We start from the raw sequence: 21,428 nt of genomic DNA on the forward strand, positions 1-21,428 counted from the left end.
TCTGCATAATGGTTAGACACGTTGAAAGCACATAGATGTACATCAAAGTCTTGATGAGAACAAGAAAATATCACAGCGTTTTACATGTTTACTTGCAACTGCTTGGATCTAAAAAAAAAAAAAAAGAATTTAAAAAGAGAAGAGCCTTAAACAAAAAGACCTCATCAGACTCCCATTAGATTCATAATATTTTTTTCCACATACAAAATGTAAGTCCCGCCTGCTTCCCCCCCCTAGACTGTAAAAAGATGCCACATGTGCCACGCTAGAGTTTTTGGTATACAAAGAGAAACAAAGCGCAAAAAGAAAGAAAAAATGGAGGTCCGTCGCCATGATGATATGATATTCAATGCCCAGAATGACGCACCAAAAACACGAAAAAGGGGAAAGAGGAGGAGAGGACATGTACAACAAAAGTAGTGAAATATAGGAAATCGCTTGATCGCTGAAACGTAAACGGCTACCAAATCTCGGAAAGAGAGAGATATGCGTCAATAACATGTAAAAGAAAAAGAGAATGCTAGGTAAGCCTGTGCGAGATCGTATGTATAGGGGGGGTTGAAGAGTGTTGTCTTCAAAAAGATGACAATATGATAGATAGGCCCATGGAAAACTCCACTTAAAGTATATCGTATGAGAGATATGCTTTTCCGTAATGAGTAAGATGATAAAGTTGGTATTATGTGTTGTTGCTCGAACAAAATCGCCGCGAGCATCTCACCGAAGCCGCCTCCCGTCCAAAAACTTTGGTGGATCAGCAGGGTTGTAGTAGGTCTGCTCAAACTGCATGGCCTTGCGCGCCTCATAGGCTGCCCGCTCTTCTTCGTCCATGCTGAAAGCCTTCTTGAGCCATCCAAACGCGCTCTTCTTCTTCTTGAGCCCCTTGTCCACGGTTTTTGTGGTTCGTACACTTTGCGCCGTCCCGTCATCGTAGTTAATGGACGTTACCTTACTCAGAGTGCTCATGCCGGTGTTGGACGGTTTGTTACGCAGATGGCGCGGCGGTACCAAATTCGACCCGCTTTGAACATACATAGATTGACCATGTCCAACGGCGGTATGCGGTCTCTGTTGTAGTGGTGAATGTGGCGACGCGTGAACGGGGTGATATCGTTGTCGGTCCGATCGTGGTGATGGTATAACATTGAGCTGCGGGGGAGACATTTCCATATTGCTCGAGCTGCCAGATGGATGGCGACCATGACGCTCGGCATCAGACTCGTACGCCGAATCAAATTGGTGAGATCTCATTGTCTGAGGTGTGGTAGTGCCAGGCGAATGGGCGTACATCTCCATGCCTTTCAGAGATCTTGGTGGAATCTGAATGTCCCCCGGCGGAATCATTTTTTGGGATACACGATCACGGAGAGACGTCCTTCTCTGCACAATATCGCTGTCTCGCCATGTCATAGACTGGGTGCTTGCCGGAGTATACGGTGCGGATTGGAGTGATTGCAGGGTCGACTGGGATTCCGATCGAGCGCTGTGGCCAAGTTCATCTTTGATCAGGGGCGACGGCAAGGGCGCGGGAGGCTGCGGCGTATACGTCCGGGGCTGAAGAAGAAACACCGGTTCTTCCATCTCCGTCTCTGGCTCACTCTCTTCGGATTCCGCAACGGAGTCTTGGCGCAGGTGAATGTGCATTGATTGCGGGCTAGTGACGCCAAAGGTATTCGCGATAGATTGCGGAGTGTACTGAGGACTATCAATGGTAGGAGTGGCCGCGGTGGTAGCCGACTGCGGGCTGTTGAGGCCGAAAGTGTTTTGAGTATGCCGAGTGGAACGGAATGGTGGAAGCAAAGGTAGGCCACCTGGCAAAGGAAAGTCAATGGTGCTGGTATCATCGTCAATGATAGAGCTGGCAGGTCTCTTGTCTGAAGAGCCGCTTCGAACACTCTGTTGGGTAATGGATTCCGAGGGCGCATGATACGGCGTAGTCTTGATTTCAAGCTTCAAGGGTGGGACATCCTCAGCATTGGGCATCGGTGGCGCAGAGAATGGCTTGATGCTCGCCTGAACTTTGAATCAGCTATCGAGACCAACAAACACGAAAGGGGGAACGACTTACCCAAGTCCGCCGACTAGCCTCACCAGCTTTCTTTTCCATCTCGGATATAATGTTCATCAGGCGGATAATGAGGCTGTTGATATCATGGGTGCTGTCGCTGATTTTCTCAAATGCAATAAGCCACCCCTCCGCATTGCCGCTCATGGCATCAAAGATGTCAATGACATCTGGCTGGTCCCCTCGCCAGGCACCTTCGGATTGCTCGTTCAGCCAGTTGATGAAGATGTTGCTGGTCTGCAGCCCGGCTTCGATATCGTCATCCCACTGCTTCATAGCCACGTTAGTTCTGGCCAGAATGTGCTCAATCTTTTCATTGCCCTCGAGTATCTCCGTCCGAAACTTGCGGTCCTCGAGCAGCTGCTCAAATGCTGTGACGTTGGACATGGGAAGCATCAAGTGGTCGATGCGCTCCTTTAGGTCCAACTCTACTTGCTCAAGATCTTCGATTGTGACTTCTAGAAACTCGTCCACTTCGTCAATGTGGCCCTGGAGGATTGTAACCACTTGCGTATTGTTGTTGGCCATGCCGTTGAGCATCAGATACACGCCAAAAGAAATCTGAGCAATGAGCTTGGCCAATTCGTGCTGGGTCTGCCCTGATCGAAGCCTCCATTCGGCATCAAAAGCGGGCTCGTCTAGGCCTTGCGCAAGCACAGCTTCTCTACGGCCCTGAGCGTCCAGCGCCCTCAGCTTTGGTTTCTCAACCGCGATGCCACTCATCACCTCGTGTAGCGACTCGGCAAATGCATCCTGGAGAGCAGGAATGGGGTGGACGGGAATACTTGGCGGCGGTGGCGTCGGATCGGAACCATGGTCGGACTCGTTGTCGTCCACATCCCCTTGGTCGTCATCGTCAGATTCAGAGTCTCCCGCCCGTCGGTCGCTTTCAGAGTACCGCGCAGAGCTTAGGGTAGTGTTCGAAGGGGGCTCTTTGGCGCGGGGGGTATCTGGGGAGAGCGGAGACGACAAGGTGTCAATCTCGGGGAGCAGGACGATACGGAGTCCTCCATCGTCGAAGTCGAGAGGCGGCAAATGAGTAGTCGATGTCATGGTGGTGCAGATACCGCGTTATATGGAAAACAGCAAGGCCAGATCAAGCTATATCAGGGGTTTGCACAGCGCTGTGGGAATCGAGGGCCAGGCTGTGTACTAGGTAGCTGGCAGAAGTCGAGATGGCTTCAAGATGCAAGCAATGGCGATGATGATGATGGCGATGATGATGATGGTCTCGAGAGTCGAGGGGCGCTATCTACACCAGTCAAAAGCTTCGTTTAGATGGAACCAATAGCCATAGCATCCCCATTCAAGTACAAAAAAAGATACGATGGCGGGGTCGAGAGCTCGAGGCTCAAAGTTGGCGCTCGATTCCGATATGATGAAGGGATCGTGAGCCAAGAGCGGGACAGATGTTGAGTTCCCAGACTGCCTGACCAGCTGGTGCCAGGGACAATCAACGACGGCAAAGGCGAGTTGGATGGAAAAGAGGCCGGCTAACCAACCAGCCAAGGCAGGCCTCTGGTGATGGTTTATGGAGGAGATTCGAGCGCGACCAGAGGGCGAGGAACAGAAACGAAACGTGCTAATGTTATTGCTGCCCACCCGGCCCAGGTGCTTCTTCGTCCGTGGCAGCTCGAGCCCAGACCAGCTCCAAAGCGTCCCCGTTCGCCTGTTAGCGCAGGTCTGGCCGCTCACTAACGGCGCCTCGACTGCTAAATTGGGAACAAGGTGATGGGAGCCCGCCATCAGATCCCCTGGTCTCTAGTGCCGCCGGCAGGGAAGAGCCAATGGGCGAGGGTCGAGCTGTCTCGCTGCGGCGTCTGTGCCTGAGCCCGTGAGCCGATGCCTGTACGTGTACGTCTGAGGCTTCGATACCTGCTGATTGATGATGGACTCCTGAAGTGGCCAGTGCTGCAGCTCGAGCTCGAAACTGGGCTTGGGAGACGCGGCTCGCATGGACGGCCAACCTCATCAGGGGGGGGGGGCTCGACAACGGCCAGATGGGGCTCGACAGATTTGATGGTTCAATCTCAGCAGCGCCACTGCACGCGTACCTGAGATGGTAGCAGTGCTAGTCGCATTATGGGGCTCAGTAGCAGCAACGAGTAAGATTTGCCTTGATGCATGTACGAGTGCAGTACGACGGAGTGGTCGATTTCTTCCAAGCCCAAGTTTTCTTTGGGGTTGTGTTTTTTTTTTTCTCTTTGTTTTTTTTTTGTCTGGCGGAATTCACACCGGCCAGGCAAAGCGGTGTGCGTGCGTGTCTTGCCAGTTGTTGAATTCTGCACAGATGGCTGGCTTGCCGAGACATGGACGGGAAATAAAATAAAAAACCATCCAACGCAAGGGCTGGTGTTTTAGCACTCGTCAGCAGATGCAAGGTAAGGGCAGCTAATGATTCTACGTACTACTACGAGTCGCATTGCCTTATCAATTGGCATTGAATTGAGCAGCAGAAACGGCTTGGTGGCGTGGCACAACCTCACAGATACGACTACCTACCTAGGTATGTACTGTACAGCTTCGCTACCATATTCGCAAGGTATAGAACAGACCCTTGATGACTGACTTGGCCTCTTTCTTTCTGTCTTGTACGTACGGAGTAGAGCCAAGACATCCATCAATCGGCTCGATACCAGCAGGCACGCAAGACACGGCCCAGTGGATACGTCGGTTCGTCCAAGAGGCGATGATCAGCAGCAAACCCGATCTCTGCGGTCGAGACAATGCCGATCCCCAAATTGCCTGTGTAAACGTACATATCTATAGCAAAAAAGGCGATACGCGTGGTCGCAGAGACAACCTCCAACTAGTACCTAGACTACCTACATGCTTGTCCTACTTGGTGCCTGATAAAGGATCCGATTCCACCACACGATACGCTCTGTTCCATCAGGCACGGCTGCATCTGCATCTGCATCTGCTCCGGTCTTTGGTCCCAGCAGTGGGTTACACGCGCAGGCGAGTGGATGGCACCATCGACAAAAGCCATTTTTAGCCAGTCGCCTCCAATGCTAGTCGTCGGCTGCTAAGGAGAAGTGCAAATTTGATATCAAATAGAGGCCAGTCCATCTCCGATCGTACCTGGAATAGGCACGGAGCATGGCCCGTCGAGGGCCCGGATATTACGAGGCCCCGGGACATGGCAAAACCACCACCAGCACCTCGTTTATACGAGCAAAGCGGCCCAGAACGGCCATAACATTCGGCACGCACGTACGGACTTGTGCTCATATTCTATCCATCTACTCCGTACTTGCGCACCTCTCTTTCTTCGCGCATTTAGTCCGCCCACGGGCCATTGATGCCTATCATCAGCTGTCAACAAAGCAGCCCGAGCCCAAAGTTGGTGGTCAGCTTGCATACAGCTACAACATGCCCGCCCGCTTGCCGTCGCAAGCATTGATGGCAAGGAGCCAAACTTGACCGACGCCCGTGACTCTTGTGTCCAATCTCAGTGCCTACTATTTACTACTAATCTGCCAAACCTGCTCCAAGTGGTTCACAGCTTTAGCCGCATCCTGTGCCGGGGGTGCCGTGGGTTCTTCATTTCAGCGGCCTTGGCTACTCCGTACTTTGCCACCTGGTCCTTTTCACAGGCGAGTTCTTGTTTTGCCTTGCCCTCCTCCCTTTTTTTCTTGGATTCAATTCCTTTTTTATTTTAATACTAATCAAGAGCCATTCATTCCCTCCATGCATCAAGTCTCGGAGATTGATGGAAAAGCTTGTTCCCCCCTGCCTGTCCCGTTCGTTGCCATATAAGTTGATATTTCCAGGGGCTTCGGAGCGCTGGGCCTCATAACATTAGCGCGAGGGTTGTCTCGGTCTCTGGCGGATGCGCGCGACTGCGGCTATGCTGGCGCAGCAGCGTTTTTTCCTGTTTCTCCCCCAGTTATCGAAATCATGTTTCCCAAGTCGTGTTATTTACATCAAATCTTCTCCTGGCACGCATCCACTTACTGTAGCAGAGCGCGAATGCCTTCTTCCGTCCCTTCCATTAGCGTAGTTCAGAGAGGCAGTGCACGTATTCCCTAGCATTGATACCCTTTTCCACTCCAATTTCGCAGAGTGGGCATCTTTTACGCGATGGGGGAAGGGGTTGTTTTTTCATCCATTCTTATTTACCACGGACAGAAAATCGACCCATCCATTGGGCTAGCGAATATTACCTATTAACCGTTGGAACTACCAGTAAAAGCCATCCATACAATAAGCCTGGGATATCAAAGGCCTGCTGCTGTTGCAACACCACGAGGAATCGTACGAGTGCCGGTGCCCGCATGAGCTCCTCTCATCTCATCTCTGCACGACAGCAGCAGCTCTCCTGCACGTCAGGTACTGTACAACTTCAACTCCCGGCATCACGGCGCCCATCTACCGGCAAATCCTCCCAAACGCTGTGGCCCCGTTGCTCCCCCCATCTTCAACCTCCCCCCACTATCAAAGTGATCAACAAGATCGGTGGCCCAGAAGTGGATGGCCTGCAAGTTGCCGTGATCATCGCACAAGGGGAAACGCCCAGGTGGCGTCAGTGCTTCCAAGTCCACTTGCGGGCTTACTGGATTCAGCAAGTTGGGAAACGATCAGTTGGGTTGCGTTACCAAAGCATGTGGGCAAGCTGGCGATGAGCGTTCACTTACACGGCCGCGAGCTTTGAATGGGGAGAATACGGTGCATAGCGTCCACGAATTAGACGTTGAATGATTTATTTGACTTTACTTTTATATAATTTTCTTTTGTTTCGGTTGCCTTGTCACGTTTTGGATCCCTAGGCAATCAGTATCCAATCAATTATTACTGCAAGTGAAAAGACACTCCTGTGGCATTTAGTTTGATGCAGTAACCCTTGCAGCATCCCCAGGACCGGCATTTAACGGAGTGCCATCTCGCGGCATCAATCTCTCAACCCCCACGGAGTACATAGGCAGGTCTAGACTGCAAAGGAAATGGAACACTAGTCAATCGACCTTGTCTAAGGGGTTGATCGACCGTGTTAGAAGTTGGCATTTACTGATGGCATAAGCAAGATTATGAAATGTCCCATGGAGAAATTGGCACGTGTTTGCCGACATTGGAAATGGACCAATTCTGTCATGTATCCAGCAACCAGGAGACTCCTACAATGGCGAGAAGTAGAAGAAGCGCCTTTCGTCTTGTCAGATCACTGCTAAACATCAATTCATCCGTCATGATGAATATACGACTGCATAATTCGGGAGCAAATATGGAGCTTCACTTTTGCCCGGAATCAAGTCTGTTATAATACCTAATGCCAGCTGGACGCTCATTCTTCATCCATACCCAACTGTCTTTTAGTGTCTGCTATTATTACTATCCTCGTCCAGAGTCTTTCAATATCACTACACCACTCCATTACCTACCTATCTGGAGTTTCTACACCCAAAGCCAACGTTGGGTAGCATCATGCAAGTCGGACCATCTTTTCCCATCCATCTCTCCAGATTAACCCGTAATTGCTCCGTACTCCTGTCACGGCATTGCTCCCCTCGAATTCAGCCTCTTTCGGGAAGGTGTCATTCATTACTACACATTGGTTTAATATGAGGAAAATGTTGTACTAGGAGGTTATGCTCTAGCTCCCATTCATCTTGGTTCCCCCCAAATGCCGTTGAAAGATGTGCGCCACAGATCTGAATTAGACGACACAACTGAAAACACATAAAAAAACATATCATAACAGAGGCCAGCTCATCTAAATGTAGACTTCTACCTAATATCGGCGCGATATATGACCGATGCAACTTGCATGTACGAGTAACCTTAGTACCTAACCCAAGAACCCCCCCCCCTTCCTTTTCCCTTCTAATTGAGCCGAAAAAAACAAACCAACATGCCCGCTTAACCTCTAATGTTACATACACTTCTATCAACATTCACGCTAACACTTCATAGTGATGCCCTTGCGCTTCTCCGATTCGCGAATCTCAAACATGACCTGAATGCCGACAAATAGACAAGATGACGCGGTGAGAATAAAAACGACCCCTGAACATTGTCCACACGTTAGTACAGGGTTTGACAGTCAATGAGAGTGGAAGTTTCAACATACCTGACCAATCATGCAGAATGCTGCTAAGAATGCTCTGTAATCCGTCTAGACCAACTGCAAAGCCAACCAAATTGGCAGAAATCATCATGAGCACGTTCGCCACCGCTCCAACGCAGCAGAGCATGCGATACTCCGTAGGCCGGTTCTCCCACTTCTGCTTCGGGAAAAAGTAGCTAGCAGTCCACTCCGGCACCATGAAAATAACAATGAGCCAGCCCCAAATGAGCAGGCGGAGCTTGATGTCGTGCCAAAGGGCGACAAATGTGAAGACCAGTAGGTACGTGATGACGGACCTGGCCGAAGACCGCCAGTTACGAAACGAGGAGCCACCGAGGGGAACGTAAATGTACCGGATGAGCCAGCGGTTGTATGAGCGATGCCAGGCGCGCCAGAAGAGCTGCGTGCTGTAGTTGTTGCTCACGCATCGGACCATGTTCTCTGGCGGGTCAATGCCATCCACCAAGGCCCAGAGGCGGAACATGCGCCAAGGAAGCAGCAGCTTCAGCCAGATGATGTGGAGGTTGAAGAAGGACAGGAGACTGAGCTGGGCAGCAGTGTAGTCGCTCCACACAGGCGCCGCTTTGCTGATTGCGCCGACATAGTCGTAGTGTAGGACAAGCTCCATGGAGAGGAGGACAAGCAAGAATCGAATGCCGTACCGAATCGTGCGGGGCCATTCGATGCTCGCGGCGCGATACTTGGACTGCGAAATGTAGTCATTGAAAGTCAAGATTGGGCCAGCAATATACAGCGGCGCATACAATGCGTAGGCCAGGTAGTTGCGATACGAGAAATCCCCAATGTCGGCGGGAATCGAAATTCGGTCGCGCTCGGAAAGATTGGCGGGATCCAATCCCTTCTTCTTGGGTGTATTAGACGCAGAGTGATAATTGAAAGCGGGGTTGGCCACGTGCTTACCTCGAGAGAGTTGACGTTGCGCTTGTCGATGCTCCAGTAGTAGTCCAAGTTGAAGCTGATGAGTCGCAGAATGGTGATGTTGAAAAGAATGTCCCAGCGCCTGAGGATTCCCCCCCATCTATCCAGCCAATAGCCCCAATGCGCCAGCGGTCCCCATGGAGGGCCTACCCAGTTGGCCAGAAGCTGGAATCTGTATCCCATGGTCAATTCATTAGCAAACAACGTGCCAATATTGAAGATCCATGTTGCCGCGGGGATGTATTGCCGGGGCAGCTTGGTCGCAATCTGGTAATTGATGCCGAGGATGGCGAGAATTTTAAAAGACGATATGCCGTGGAGAATGACAATGAAGATGATGGCAAAAACAAAGTCAAATGTGGCACGCTTTTCCAGTCTCGTCGAGCCTCTGCTGCCTCGCGCGGAGGGCTTATACACAGATTCCCACCCCTTTCGCAACAATGGGTGGAATATCAAAAGCCCCGTCATGACAGGAAAGTTGCCTCGGAACGTATTGTACTGCGCATCGGAGTTGTCGATTTTTCGCCCCGGGATCCATCCGTCGGAGAGGAACCGTTCGTACTTGGGATATCTGGGGTCAGAAGCTGCCCAGACTTGTCAGCGTCTTGTACATCACATCTCGGTAGTCGGATTCGGGGGTTCCTCACGTTTCGAGACATCATAGGCTATCCAGAACATGTACGGGACCACGAAGATGAAGACGAGATAGTAGAGGAAGAACTCGGGTGTTCGCCATTTCGACGGCGGCGCTGAGCTTCGAGCCTTGGCCGCAGCCTCTCTCTCTCCGACCACATCGCCGCGAGAATCAATGACTGTCTGGTAGGGGACCGAGGTGGGCGAGGTGAATCGCGTGTCGAGGGTGTCGAGGTCGTAGACCTTGCGCAGATAGCGAAGAAGACCCATGGTGGCTGATCTGGGTCCTGGCGAGCTGGGTTCAGCACATGTTGATCCGATTGGGTGGGCGGTTGCAATGGCAGACAAGCACAAGCAAACAAGGTGAGGCTCTGGCTGGGCACAGCAGAAACGGCAAGCTGTTGTCTCGTGAGGCTCGACAGAAACGAGCGGCTAGGTGGGGCTTAGCATTTGATCTCAGCAAGCGACGCCCCTGAATCCTCGGCCCCACGATTTGCGTGCTAGTTGGTACTGGTACTTGTGCCGCCGCCAATGCCCCTGGGCTCCATACTTGCGCCGAGTCTATTTGCATGTATTGATACTCCATTCGTAACTGTCCCAACACTTGAAACTGCTTCACTTACATGTACCTACCCTATGAAGTTTGCATCTTCTCAGTTGTCGTCATGATGTTTTTTTTTTTTTTTTGGCGAATTGGTGATTTCAATGACAGTTACGAGTCTCGAAAACATGAAAGAAAGTTTAGTTAAAATAGTATTGGGTAAAATATGGCAGTGCGTTGCTACCTAGGGAGTTGAGGTTGTATCGTCTCGACAAATGGCGATGCGGCTTCTAAGTCGCTTGGGAGATCTATCATGGCCTCACTGACATGGAACTCTTACGACAACACCACTCATCTGAGTTGCGGAGCACACCATGAACAATTACCAAATACTAGCCGAGAGGGGAAAAAGAAAACATTTCGTGATCACAAGAGCCGCCAAAGACGCTTCGCCGATACCGAAATCTTTGCTCAGAGAAATCAAGCGGCGATAGCACAAGCTACAGCCGACTGGATGCGAAATAGGTACACGCAATTTCGCCAGCACATGCAGGAGAGAAGAAAAAAAAGGAAATCTAGAGTTACAGTTGGTCTCCCGAAAAGAGGCCCCGTGAATGGCGATGCAGCCAATGGCTCAAGGCTCAACGAGCAGAATCCTACAGGCCCACGAGGCTGGTGCGGCTCTCCAAACTACATGTAGCCAGTCAAGACGAGCCAGGCAAGCAGGCGGCAAAGTTGTACTGTATGCGTTGGCGTGCCGTAGATGTCACTCTTGTACGAGCTTTGAGATTGTTTTCCTTCTGGAGCCCTCCTTCAACGAGCAAATCACTTGGACGCGCGGTTTGCTGCATGATGATCCAATATGTTTGCTTCTCCCTCTCTCACTCTCCCATGTTCAGCTTCCCCTCCCGCCCCCTGCAAGGCGTCAAACAAGCCAGACGAGGGCGAATGGGATTTCTGGCCTCGGAACGGGCCCCCTCAAACGATGCTTGCCGGGTCCTTGTTGAGGTGGCCAAGCCACATGCGCTCTTCTATGCCGCTCATGGTGGTACCAGTCGAGGTTATAGTGGAAACTTGAAGGCTGAACAATGTTTGCCCAGGCGCAGCGTCGGGCGTGCGACGCCCTGGACGTTGAGAAGATCACGACTCTCTGCAAGCCTCCCATCTTTGAAAACCCCATAAAGAACCTCTGTCAACTTACCTGAAACTCCTCATATTGATATAAAACAACCATAGCATCTAGTACTTGGCAACTGCTCCGAAACACGCGTTGTGTCGACGTCGACCTTACCATGTGTGAAGTCAAGCTCTCCATCTGCGTCCACTGCGGCAAAATCTTTGCGGCAAAGATGAAGTACTGCGGCCCGGTCAAAGACAAGCTGCTGGTAACGGACAGCACGCCATTCGAAATCAACTCGTCGTTCAATTGGTCCCCGATGGAGGGGTGCGGCGGCCTGCGAATCCATCCCAGGGCAAACCTCGACGCCTGCAGAAATGACATCTCGAGGCCCGAACTGCCCTTTGACCGACCAACGGCGGCGAGGCCAAGCTCCAGAAGCCCTTACCCGACGCCAATGGCGCTCCAGCGGACGGACATGCGAGAGCAGCTTCCTCCGCTCGTGGGCATGGAACAGCACCAGGGGGTGTCCATGATGCCGCTGGGTTCAGATGTGCAGCTTCAGCTGCAAATGCAGATCCAGATGCAGACGGAGACGCCGACTGGAGACACACCAACGGTTGGGTCGCCATCGTCTTCGTGGTCGGGGTCGACTGTATCATACTATTGACCTCGTATCATGGCCTCGGCCCTTGACCGGGACTCCTCTGGCTCCGTCTTCTATACCGTACGTATATCCGCCGGACATATACCCACTCTACGGCAGAAAGACGACAAACCCAAGGATGAAGAGCAGAAGTGGAGATGGCATTTCCTGAAGGAAGTTATATCGATCAAAGCAGCATAGTCATATTTCCTCAAACTTCCAAAAGTTTCTTCACGGGTTGGTGTGGCAGGATAAGCAATGCTACCGGAGAGAGGATGGGGGCATGACACGGTTAGTGAAGGGATACCGAAGGGATTGAATCCTAGAGGAATCGGTTTCTTTGGCTAGCTGAGGTGTACTCTGGAGGAGTGTGTTTGCTGGGAGCCTCGCGGGGGATGGCAGTGTCGTCGGACCAGCCGGCTTTAAGACCATCACACAAGTTTTTCTGGGTCAGAGATTTGCTGTTCATGGCCCTCATCACACAATGCTGCTGGTTTTGGGCTGTTGGTTGGTCATAATCTTTGCTTTAGCCAGAATCGAAGGGGTGTGCTTTCAGCCCGGCAGACTGTGTGTGCCTCCGTACTTCGGCAAGGAAGCGCTGGCTTCAGAGTGGCGCCGCCGTTGAAGAATCAAAACGGCAAATAACCCGCGCGCGAAAGCTACGGTTCTCTTTTCTTGTAGAGGCTGGGGCGTCATATGCTATATCCATGCAGGTAGTATAAGATGCCCACAATGAAACCCCGTTATCCAGACAGGAGAGCACACACTCCTTCTTCATTCTCTTCGGGCCGTGTAAATACCCCGAGAGTGTGGAGGGAATGAATTCTGTACATCTGAACCCGGGAGCACACCCGAGTCCATTTATAGTCCCTTATCCAGCGTTGGTGAATATGAAATAGAGAGGCCTTGGCTTGAGGGGAGTTTTCCACACCGGCCTCTCTCCCGTGGCAGCAACAAGCTCCCCGGCCAACAATTCCGAGCTGTAAACTGTCCATGTAGTCCTTTGCACAGCCTTCCAACTCCATGGTTTCCGGCTCCGCGGGCGGCATCTTATTCCGGGCCTATAAAGCATACAGAGAGCGGTCCGTGGATGGCCACCACGGGATACTACCATGTCGTTTCTGTCAGGCTCAAGTTATTAACACCTAAATCCGTAATCTTCGCCGATTGGTACTTACGAGTGTAGTTGCGTACATGTACTATGTACAGAGCACGATGTGTATAGGACTGGCCGTTCATAGAAGTAGATAGGCGCCGTCGAGATGCTCCGCACGAGCATGGTTTAGATGTCACCTACATGAAGGCATGCCGGATATACATGTAGGCAACGTACCCAGTTACAGGTCGTGTAGCCCAGAGCCCAGGTACAGGGGCAATGGGCGTGGCAAGCGTGGATGTGTCGGACATTTTAAATTGGGGACCTTGTGATTTCTTAAGGCCGATGAGTCGGCCGCTTCGGACGTTGGTTATGCCCAGCCTGGTTGAGTTTTTGTTGCGCGCTGGACGACGAATCGGCTGCTTCGTGATTGACATTCTAGTTGTTGTTGGCAGTTAGCTGCGAAGAATGAGGTGGAGGGTCGGCCAAGATCTTGAAGATCCTGGCGCAAGACCCCTGTGATCCCTTGGCTTATTTTTTCCACGCTGCTTTTTCTCGTCCGTTTACTTTTTTGGAATTTTAATATCCCGGGATTCGGGCGCTGTTGGTTAACCACGAAGGCGTCATTTCCGTTTCGTCGGCCGAGAGTGCGGACCATGTGGCTCTGATAGCCGCGACGGGGGCATTGACCTACATACTCCGTCTCCATGTATTCCATGTCCATCGACTGGGGGGCGACGGTGAACGGAGAGCGACTCACATAGGGACTGGGACGATGTGACAGAGACCGGGCTGGGACTATCTGCCGGATAGCTTTTTCGGCTGTACTGCAGGCTGCAGAGCCACGTACGAGTACTGACTGGAGGAGATGTGAAGGGGCAAATTGTGCGCAGACGGGCGATTGCACGAGCTGGATCGACTTGATCAATCTGAAAATGCGCAGCACAGTATCACGGAGTACGGAGTACGGAGTACGTGCATGCAATCTCCAACAATGCCGTCGTTGTTCGGCAGCGGCCGCCTGGGGCAAGCGGGCAGCCCTGTATTTGAGTTTGAGCCGCTAACCTGAGCTCAAGTCGATTACAGGGAGCGGCAGCGGCAAGGAATGCTGAGTTTCATGATCGGCTGACTGGGTACATACAGTCGTTTACCCATGGCTGTGTGCTTATTTGGTGGTGATGCCTGTAGGATTGGATATGTGGTGTTGCAATATTGAATTGATGACTTGCCCCCGTCATCAAATTCCTTTATTTTTTGGTGCGTAAGGCAAGGGCATCGGGCTGAATGAGCGAGATGCAAGTGCCAAGTACTGTATACCTGTAGTCGTACCTACACTCTACACGGAGCATGCGTGAATCGTATCGATTTGATTGAGCTGATGTGACTTCCAGGTTGATTTAATTGGAATTGATGGACAGACACTGTACTCGTACATGCATGGAGCATTACGTGACTCGTATCACTTGCCGTGGCCATGCCGCGAACCTTGCCCTCTGCATCAACAGCAACCATCCAACATCATATCGGTGCTTGTATTATACCAGTAATATCGGCGTTCCGGGTCGGTTTTTGCCCTGGTTGGCCCGATGGGCGAAGAGGTCAAGTGACGGCAGGCGAGACATGAGCGGGAGTACCTGTGATACGTGCTGCAACTTGGCATACGCACATGTACCTCAGCTACAGCAACACATGTGTCCAGATTACTAACGTGCAAGAGTATACAAGTATCGCGAAACGAGGCAAGACAAAAAGCAAAAAGCAAAAGGCAAAAAGAGGCCTCCCTCCCTCAATGCTCGTCTTGTCGGGCACAGCAATATGGATGTTGGATCGATGATTGATACCCCTCGGCATTAGTGAGTAGGGCTCCTGCAGGGCTGTTCGCTCGCATCAACATCCGTCAATCAAATCGATGCAGCAATGAATGCCTGGCATCTCCAGGCACAGGGCACTCGGCGGAACACACCAGACATTTGATGATGTAGGGCTACCATCGTGCAATCTATTGCTCCGGGCTGCTGAGACCATGCATGCTGCTCCCTACTGTACATGTACATGTGTCCACACCGGGCGCGGACATGGACCAGTTGACGTCTCCTCTCGAGTTCCCAAGCGTTGCCAGCCAACGACATACTTGTACTGGAACGCCACGGCGCGATGTCGACGCCTGATGAATGGGACCAGCGCTCCAACTAACAGCACGTCCAGTCCCCATACCGAGTTGAGGGCCGTTTAATCTTCGTGTTACTGCAGTAGCAGCATCGCCTACTGTACTCGTACCGGACTGCCTGCCTGCCAACCAACACCCAAACCGCTGCTCCATGGCACCACGGCTCAGCAGGGTGGGCTTCCGGCCAGTTGGGCTTGTGGGCCGCAGCAGCGCGACTGGGGGGGTCGATCGTGAGCCTCCAGGTCTCCAACACAGAGCAGCACAGCACAGCACAGCGCAGCACTTGAGCGCATGTGAACATGGATGAAGCTAGGCGCAGACCATTGCCGCAAAGTCGGCCCCGGCGTCCTTTTCGTGTGCGCCGGCAATGCGATGCGCCTGCGCGTGGTGGAGCCCGCTGTCTCGCCCGCTGCAGTCGCCGACTCGCCCGCTGCTTCAGTGCAACTCCAGCAGCCAATGGCGCTGAAAGCCGCCCGGCCCGCTGCCCGACCGGCGTTTGCATCGGCCGCTCTGGCCGCCGGCGATAAGGCCCAGACGGTCGTGGATCTCAATCTCTCATCTCATACCATGCCGGTCCCTTGTCTGATCTGGCGTTGCTGCCCATGGCGTGGTGCGGCCGATGGCTCGCAAAAATAGCCCTGTGCGCCTGGCAGAGTCGCGCAGCAGCTCTCACACTCTCCTTCACCTCGTACCGTACTCGTACACCACCCGTGCTCGTGCCCGTGTCGTGTCGTGTCGTCTTGGGCTGATCTTGTCTGCTTCTTGGATGGCCGCTCGGCACCGTCAAGCCTGCCAGTCTACCGAACTCGTCTACAGCAATATCGTCGATGGGCCTCCCCCCTGGCTAATAATAACTACCTGACCTGGCTCTCTGAGCCTTGGGATTTAACCGTCAATTCAAAGATCCAACGCCCGCCGGTCACCAGTTCCGCGTTGCCTCACCAGCCCTCGAGACACTCACTGAGACCGAGACTTGCAATTTCCCCAACTCCTGCCCGAACGACACCGCTCAAACTTCTTCAACAGCTGCAGCCATCCGGAGCGTCTCAAACAGCACAAACCACTGAGCCGTCCCGTTACCCAACATCGTGTCTCGCACTCCCGGTACAAGGTGTTGCAACGGGAAAACCCCGTGTACGATACACACGGCATCCCGACTAGCCAGCCAACAAAGTTGCATGTACGTTGGCTCTCCTTTCCTTGTCGACCCATCTATCTCAGCCTGGCGCCCAACGCCTTTTTGTCATGCCCTTACGTGTCCCCATCATATCATTTCCCTACATACATCGATCTGTATCAGTCTGTGATGCCAAGGCCCTGTTGATTGCTGCCGTCACATGGGTCCGGCTGCCCACCCTCCATGTAGGAGTAGACGACGAGCCTTTTAGCCATGAGAGCCTCCATCTCGAATCCCTTGCCACCTATATATCTTGCCTCCTCACCCGTTGCCTCTCCATCTGTCAGCCAAAGCCGGCATACACAGGGTACTTGATGCTGTTTTCCTGCTCTTACTGCATATTGCCGATTGGGAACGGATATACATCGTCTAGACCTTTGCAGTGGGGAATGAGCAATTATATCTCACACCTCACATATCACCATCACGGTTCCTCTGTCAAATATTGAACCATTCCTCTCCCACTGCTTTTCTTCTTCTGCTTCCTTCTTTTCCTCCACTGTACACCTCACCACATCACCTTTTTCTCCCATTCATCACCAAAAGTAGCGCAAATTGCATACACCACCGCAGTCCTTGTCTCACTGATGGGTATGGAAGTGTATACTGTATATGAGGCTCTAGCAAGTTCCGTCATCTAACTTGCTCGATAGACTCCAGGGGTTTATACCCAGTCTCTTCGCCCAGGGAAGCGACATCTAACAGGTCCGGCGAACACTCGGTCAAGTCAGACATGGATCCAGGGTCTTGCCATATGGCCTCGAGATTCTACGAGATTTTGAAAGAATCAGGGCTCCAGAGGCAGTTGGAGAACGGCTGGGGGCATCCTCCCCTGGATGATGCTACAACAGGTTCCGCATCAGCCCCCAGTGCTGTGTTGGACCGAGGCAGTGACTTCAGCCGACCACAGTCTCGACAAGGTCCCAAAACATTGTCCCCATCAGGTTCCCGCAAGCATCGAGAAGGAGGGAGCCACAAAAGTCGCAAGTCGAAAAAGTCTCGGAGTGGCCAGGTCAAGGAGGAACACGACGACGAAGAAGAAGAAGATGGCATGGAGACGATCCCGCCCGTCCAAGGATCGAACAAGCCCTATTCCCCAAGCAGTGATTCTCAAGCCACGGAGTCGAGCGAGGAGCGTGGAACGTCTGGTTACAAGTTGAATGGGCAAGGCTATGGAAGCCGCGAATACATGAGTGAGCTGGACTCGGAGCTGGACACTCTCAGGAAGCATCTCCTCCAACGTGCCAACGCTCCCAGAACATTCCCCTAGCTGATTATTTTTGCATCGGCACCTACTTATGACACGGAGCGCACACATTTGTATTCGGGAGAAAGAAAACCCGGCGTCTCATATGCATCGATTGGTCACGCACACGCATCTATCACGGCAAGCCTGTTGATTTTCCACATACAAAGTGATGCAGAGGCGCTACGGAGTTATGGATTTGGATTTGGACATTCTGCTTGAGGCGATAAAGAAGGAAACCGGGATTCTCGAACAATCGGCGGCGATATCGAGGCGGACTGAAGGCATACATACGGATTTATGCCAGGATCCTTGCATTCCCTTCTCCTTCCTCTTCTTTTTTTGTACTTTTGTATTTTCTCAAGTTACTAGCTTCATATAAAATCAAGCCAAACAAGAAAGATAAAAAGCTGACTTTGGTGACGGGCGAGCAAATCAGAGACGTCGGCCAAACGCATGATACTACTCAATGGGGTTGCCGGCCGGTAGCCACGCGCCAGATCGGCCGAAAGACACCACCCATCAGTCGGCCGCTCGCTGTTCCCGAGGCAAAAAAGAGGTGTGGCGTTACGACCCTCCCTGCAGACCAAGTTGAGAGTTTGGCAGACTTTATCGGCCGAATGCCTAAAGGCGGGCACGGAAGAGGAAACACGCATTGGATGTATATGTACTTTTTTTTTTTTTTTTGCTGCGAGTGCGGCGACGACGACCCAACGTGGAACTGATGTGAGCCAACAAGGGCCCGTACCTACTAGGTAAGTACTATACCTTGACATCCGTACTACTTGCAGGTATCGTATCGTATGGTACTATTACCTGTAGGTACTCGTCACTGAACTGGTTTAAATAAGGTACTAGTAGGTACTTGCCCGTCCTCTTTATTCCGTAACGCCGTTGCTGTCCAAACGATGAAAACAGAGGGTGGAGCCACGCTCAGGTTCGGACGCAGAGACGTAGATGGTGCGGGTGCGGTGCAGTGCATGCGCTGCGCAGGATCTCGGCAGCGGAGCAATCAGGTCATTGATTCATTGTCTTTGGCCGGGACATGCATAAGGTAATTCTGGTCTCGCTTGTATGCATGCAAGGTCTTGTTGGGGGAAAGTGGCGTTTTGTTTGACAAGATACTTCAAGGTAGGTACCTAGATGCTATGTACCTATAAGCAACAAATTGAAAGAAGTTTCATTTTTCTCTCTCTTCTTTTCTTCACCGACAAGCTTATTTTGTTTGTTTTAGCCACAAGTTCTTGTTGGTTGAAGCGTGAGAAAAGCAAATGAAGAAAAAAAAAAGAGGGGCGAGAAGAACAGAAACATTCCGACTAGGGGATCAAGAACATGGAAAGCTTGGAACTGCACTGCACCAAAGTAGGAAAGAAAAAAACAAAGGTTCAACTGCATTGGTTTTGATTTTGGACCTGGTATAGCTTATAGACTAATGTACGTCGCTCCAAGTCAACTCTTCTACATCCTCTGGGTGGTCTAGTTGGTTCATGGCGTTCGACTGTAATGGGTAACATCTCATCGAAAAGTCGGCGGTTCGATTCCGTCCCCGGAGAACAATTCTCCCCGGAGAAGAGTTACATTTTTTTTCCAACCTCTCTTTTTGCAACTCATTTGTCTCTTCGGTTCTTTTCCTCTCTCTCTTTTTTTATAACCTTCTCGGGTTTTCCATTTTTCATTGTTGCTCAACAGAAGCGTTGATAGGGGCGTAATCGGCCGCCGCTAGAGCGACTTCGTCTTCCGGCTCATATCGCAGCTGAGGTATCTTCGGAACCCTGTCAGTGTCGCTGACTAGGTGTGCTCTTCCACCGCGCAAGATGGGCCGGCGGCCTGGCCGTTGTCGCACAGGCACGCGCTGGCTGAAGCCGTTATAATCGGGGCATCTGCAGCCGCCTGACCACTCGTGACCGCAGATGTAGCAGAATTCAGCACCGCAAAGACAGCTATGGCATGGAAACTGGTGGTTAGCCCATAGGTTTTGGGAACAAAGGAAGAGGAAGAGGAAGAAGAAGAAGAAGAAGAAGAAGAAGAAGAAGAAGAAGAAGAAGAAGAAGAAGAAGAAGAAGAAGAAGAAGAAGAAGAAGAAGAAAGGGGTCCTCACCTCATGTGGTTACATCCGTCCCTCAAGGCTATCACGATGCCGCACTTGGGGCAGCCCACGAGCCCCTGGCTGTCCATCATATCCAACAACGCATCGTCATCCTCCTCCTCCTCTCGGCACGGCAAGCCCCGATGTGATCTACTGCCACAAGTAGCACACGTCGTCTTGTGACACGCCAGGCATGTTCCCACAGGCGTGGCATTGTCTTCATCCCGGGCGGCAGGCTGGATGACCCTCGGCGGGATGAAAGACGAGCAGCGTGGGTCATGGCAGTACAGCCGCTCCCCGGGTTCCACGTCGTACTCAGCCCGCAGTTGGCAGAACAGCCAAACCAGCGCTGGGCGCTTGGCCAGACGGATCGTGGCCTCGTCGAAGGGAATGCCGCAACAGCTTGGTGGGAAATCCAGTTCGGAGCGGAGGCCGATGCGGATGCTCTTTCGGTAGCAGTGGCCGCAGTAGCGACAGCCGCACGGGAGAGAAGCCTCGCTTTTGGAATAGCACGCGACGCAGCGGTCTTCCTCTTTGACTTCGCTTTCTTCGTGCTCTGGCTTTGGGGAGCCTTGCAGCGAAAGCCAGATTTCGCTCCCAGATAGGGGGATGGGGTGCTCCAAGTCTTGAACCCGCGGGCTTGGGGGTTTTTCCTCGGCGATTTCGTCGTAGGTCATGATGCGCGACGTGATGTACGCTTGTTCACCAACCGGCAGCATGGCTATCGCGAGTGAAACTGCGGTGGCTATTTCTCCCTGCGTCATGGATTCTCTGCTTTCGAGGGGCAACATACCCATACGCTCGACGATGCCGAGCAATACGGGATGAAGCTGCTCGATGGGTCGTGGGGACCCCGGCTCTTGGCCGAGGGGAGGGAGAAGCTGGCGATTGTTGTGATTCGACATTGGCTTTTATTTTTGGTTTTATTTTTTTATTTTAAAAAAAAAATCGTAGTATTTTCTGAAAAAAAGAAAAGGAGGGAAAAAATCGCTTGGTCTTGTTCGTTCTTTGGGTAGAAAAGTTGTAAGCTGACCTTTATCGCTTCTTTTGCAACGGAGCCAGATAGTTCAAGTTCCAAGACGGGGGGGCATATGCCGGGCTTTATACCTCAAGTCCAACTCTGAAGCTTGCTTACCTCAATATTCTATGAAGTGATTCCTACCTGCCATCAATTCATTGATAATCACTGATACTACATGCTGAGCAGGAAGCCATGAATGTCCACGTGGTGGCTTAATGGATACTTTGTTGTATCCCCCCTTCCTCTCTCTCCCTTTTTCTTTTAACTTTGTTTGCTAAACCTAGTAGGATTTTGTTAACTCGGTCGTTCGGTTAGATAAGTGGAAGTTGCCGTAGAAGTAGAGAAACATACATATCGTTGGTGAGTGAGTAAAGGATGAGAGAATGCTGAAGAATGATGCTTCCGTCGGGCTCATTGAGCCTGATGAAGGCTCTTATTGAGGGTTAAGATTGTGGTAATTGACATGGTACGGAAGAACAGACATCACACTTCTACAAGACGGAATAAAACGTCGGGCATTCATAAACGAAAAGGGGGAGGTATGGGGAAATTCGGGGAGCCATTCCGAATGAGAGTGAATAGAAGACATCTCCGAGGACGCGTAACATGACTGATGTGCCTTGACTG

General features: G+C 51.8%; 6 protein-coding genes across 6 annotated transcripts; 3 read left to right on the forward strand and 3 right to left on the reverse strand.

Annotated features, from left to right (window-relative positions):
* Window positions 1-717: 717 nt before the first annotated feature.
* Triagg1_702 (uncharacterized protein) lies at window positions 718-3,118 on the reverse strand (the record flags this gene model as incomplete). The annotated part of the gene is made up of 2 exons (XM_062894108.1): window positions 718-2,013; window positions 2,069-3,118. The coding sequence occupies 2 exons, from the start codon at window positions 3,116-3,118 to the stop codon at window positions 718-720; spliced, it is 2,346 nt and encodes a 781-aa protein (XP_062759926.1).
* Window positions 3,119-7,964: 4,846 nt separating this feature from the next.
* Window positions 7,965-9,974, reverse strand: Triagg1_703 (uncharacterized protein; the record flags this gene model as incomplete). Its single annotated transcript, XM_062894119.1, has 4 exons — window positions 7,965-8,071; window positions 8,136-8,997; window positions 9,054-9,655; window positions 9,719-9,974. 4 exons carry the CDS (start codon window positions 9,972-9,974, stop codon window positions 7,965-7,967), a joined length of 1,827 nt encoding a protein of 608 aa, XP_062759927.1.
* A 1,563-nt stretch (window positions 9,975-11,537) lies between these two features.
* Triagg1_704 (uncharacterized protein) lies at window positions 11,538-12,032 on the forward strand (the record flags this gene model as incomplete). The annotated part of the gene is made up of 1 exon (XM_062894131.1): window positions 11,538-12,032. The coding sequence occupies one exon, from the start codon at window positions 11,538-11,540 to the stop codon at window positions 12,030-12,032; it is 495 nt and encodes a 164-aa protein (XP_062759928.1).
* Window positions 12,033-15,422: 3,390 nt separating this feature from the next.
* Triagg1_705 (uncharacterized protein) lies at window positions 15,423-15,907 on the forward strand (the record flags this gene model as incomplete). The annotated part of the gene is made up of 2 exons (XM_062894142.1): window positions 15,423-15,501; window positions 15,585-15,907. The coding sequence occupies 2 exons, from the start codon at window positions 15,423-15,425 to the stop codon at window positions 15,905-15,907; spliced, it is 402 nt and encodes a 133-aa protein (XP_062759929.1).
* Window positions 15,908-17,202: 1,295 nt separating this feature from the next.
* On the forward strand, window positions 17,203-17,718 carry Triagg1_706 (uncharacterized protein; the record flags this gene model as incomplete). The annotated part of the gene is made up of 1 exon (XM_062894153.1): window positions 17,203-17,718. The coding sequence occupies one exon, from the start codon at window positions 17,203-17,205 to the stop codon at window positions 17,716-17,718; it is 516 nt and encodes a 171-aa protein (XP_062759930.1).
* A 1,648-nt stretch (window positions 17,719-19,366) lies between these two features.
* On the reverse strand, window positions 19,367-20,685 carry Triagg1_707 (uncharacterized protein; the record flags this gene model as incomplete). The annotated part of the gene is made up of 2 exons (XM_062894164.1): window positions 19,367-19,787; window positions 19,838-20,685. 2 exons carry the CDS (start codon window positions 20,683-20,685, stop codon window positions 19,367-19,369), a joined length of 1,269 nt encoding a protein of 422 aa, XP_062759931.1.
* Window positions 20,686-21,428: the final 743 nt, after the last annotated feature.

Source organism: Trichoderma aggressivum, assembly GCF_033847375.1.
Source record: "Trichoderma aggressivum f. europaeum strain CBS 100526 chromosome Unknown scaffold_002, whole genome shotgun sequence".
In the NCBI taxonomy this organism is placed as follows: Eukaryota; Fungi; Ascomycota; class Sordariomycetes; order Hypocreales; family Hypocreaceae; genus Trichoderma; species Trichoderma aggressivum.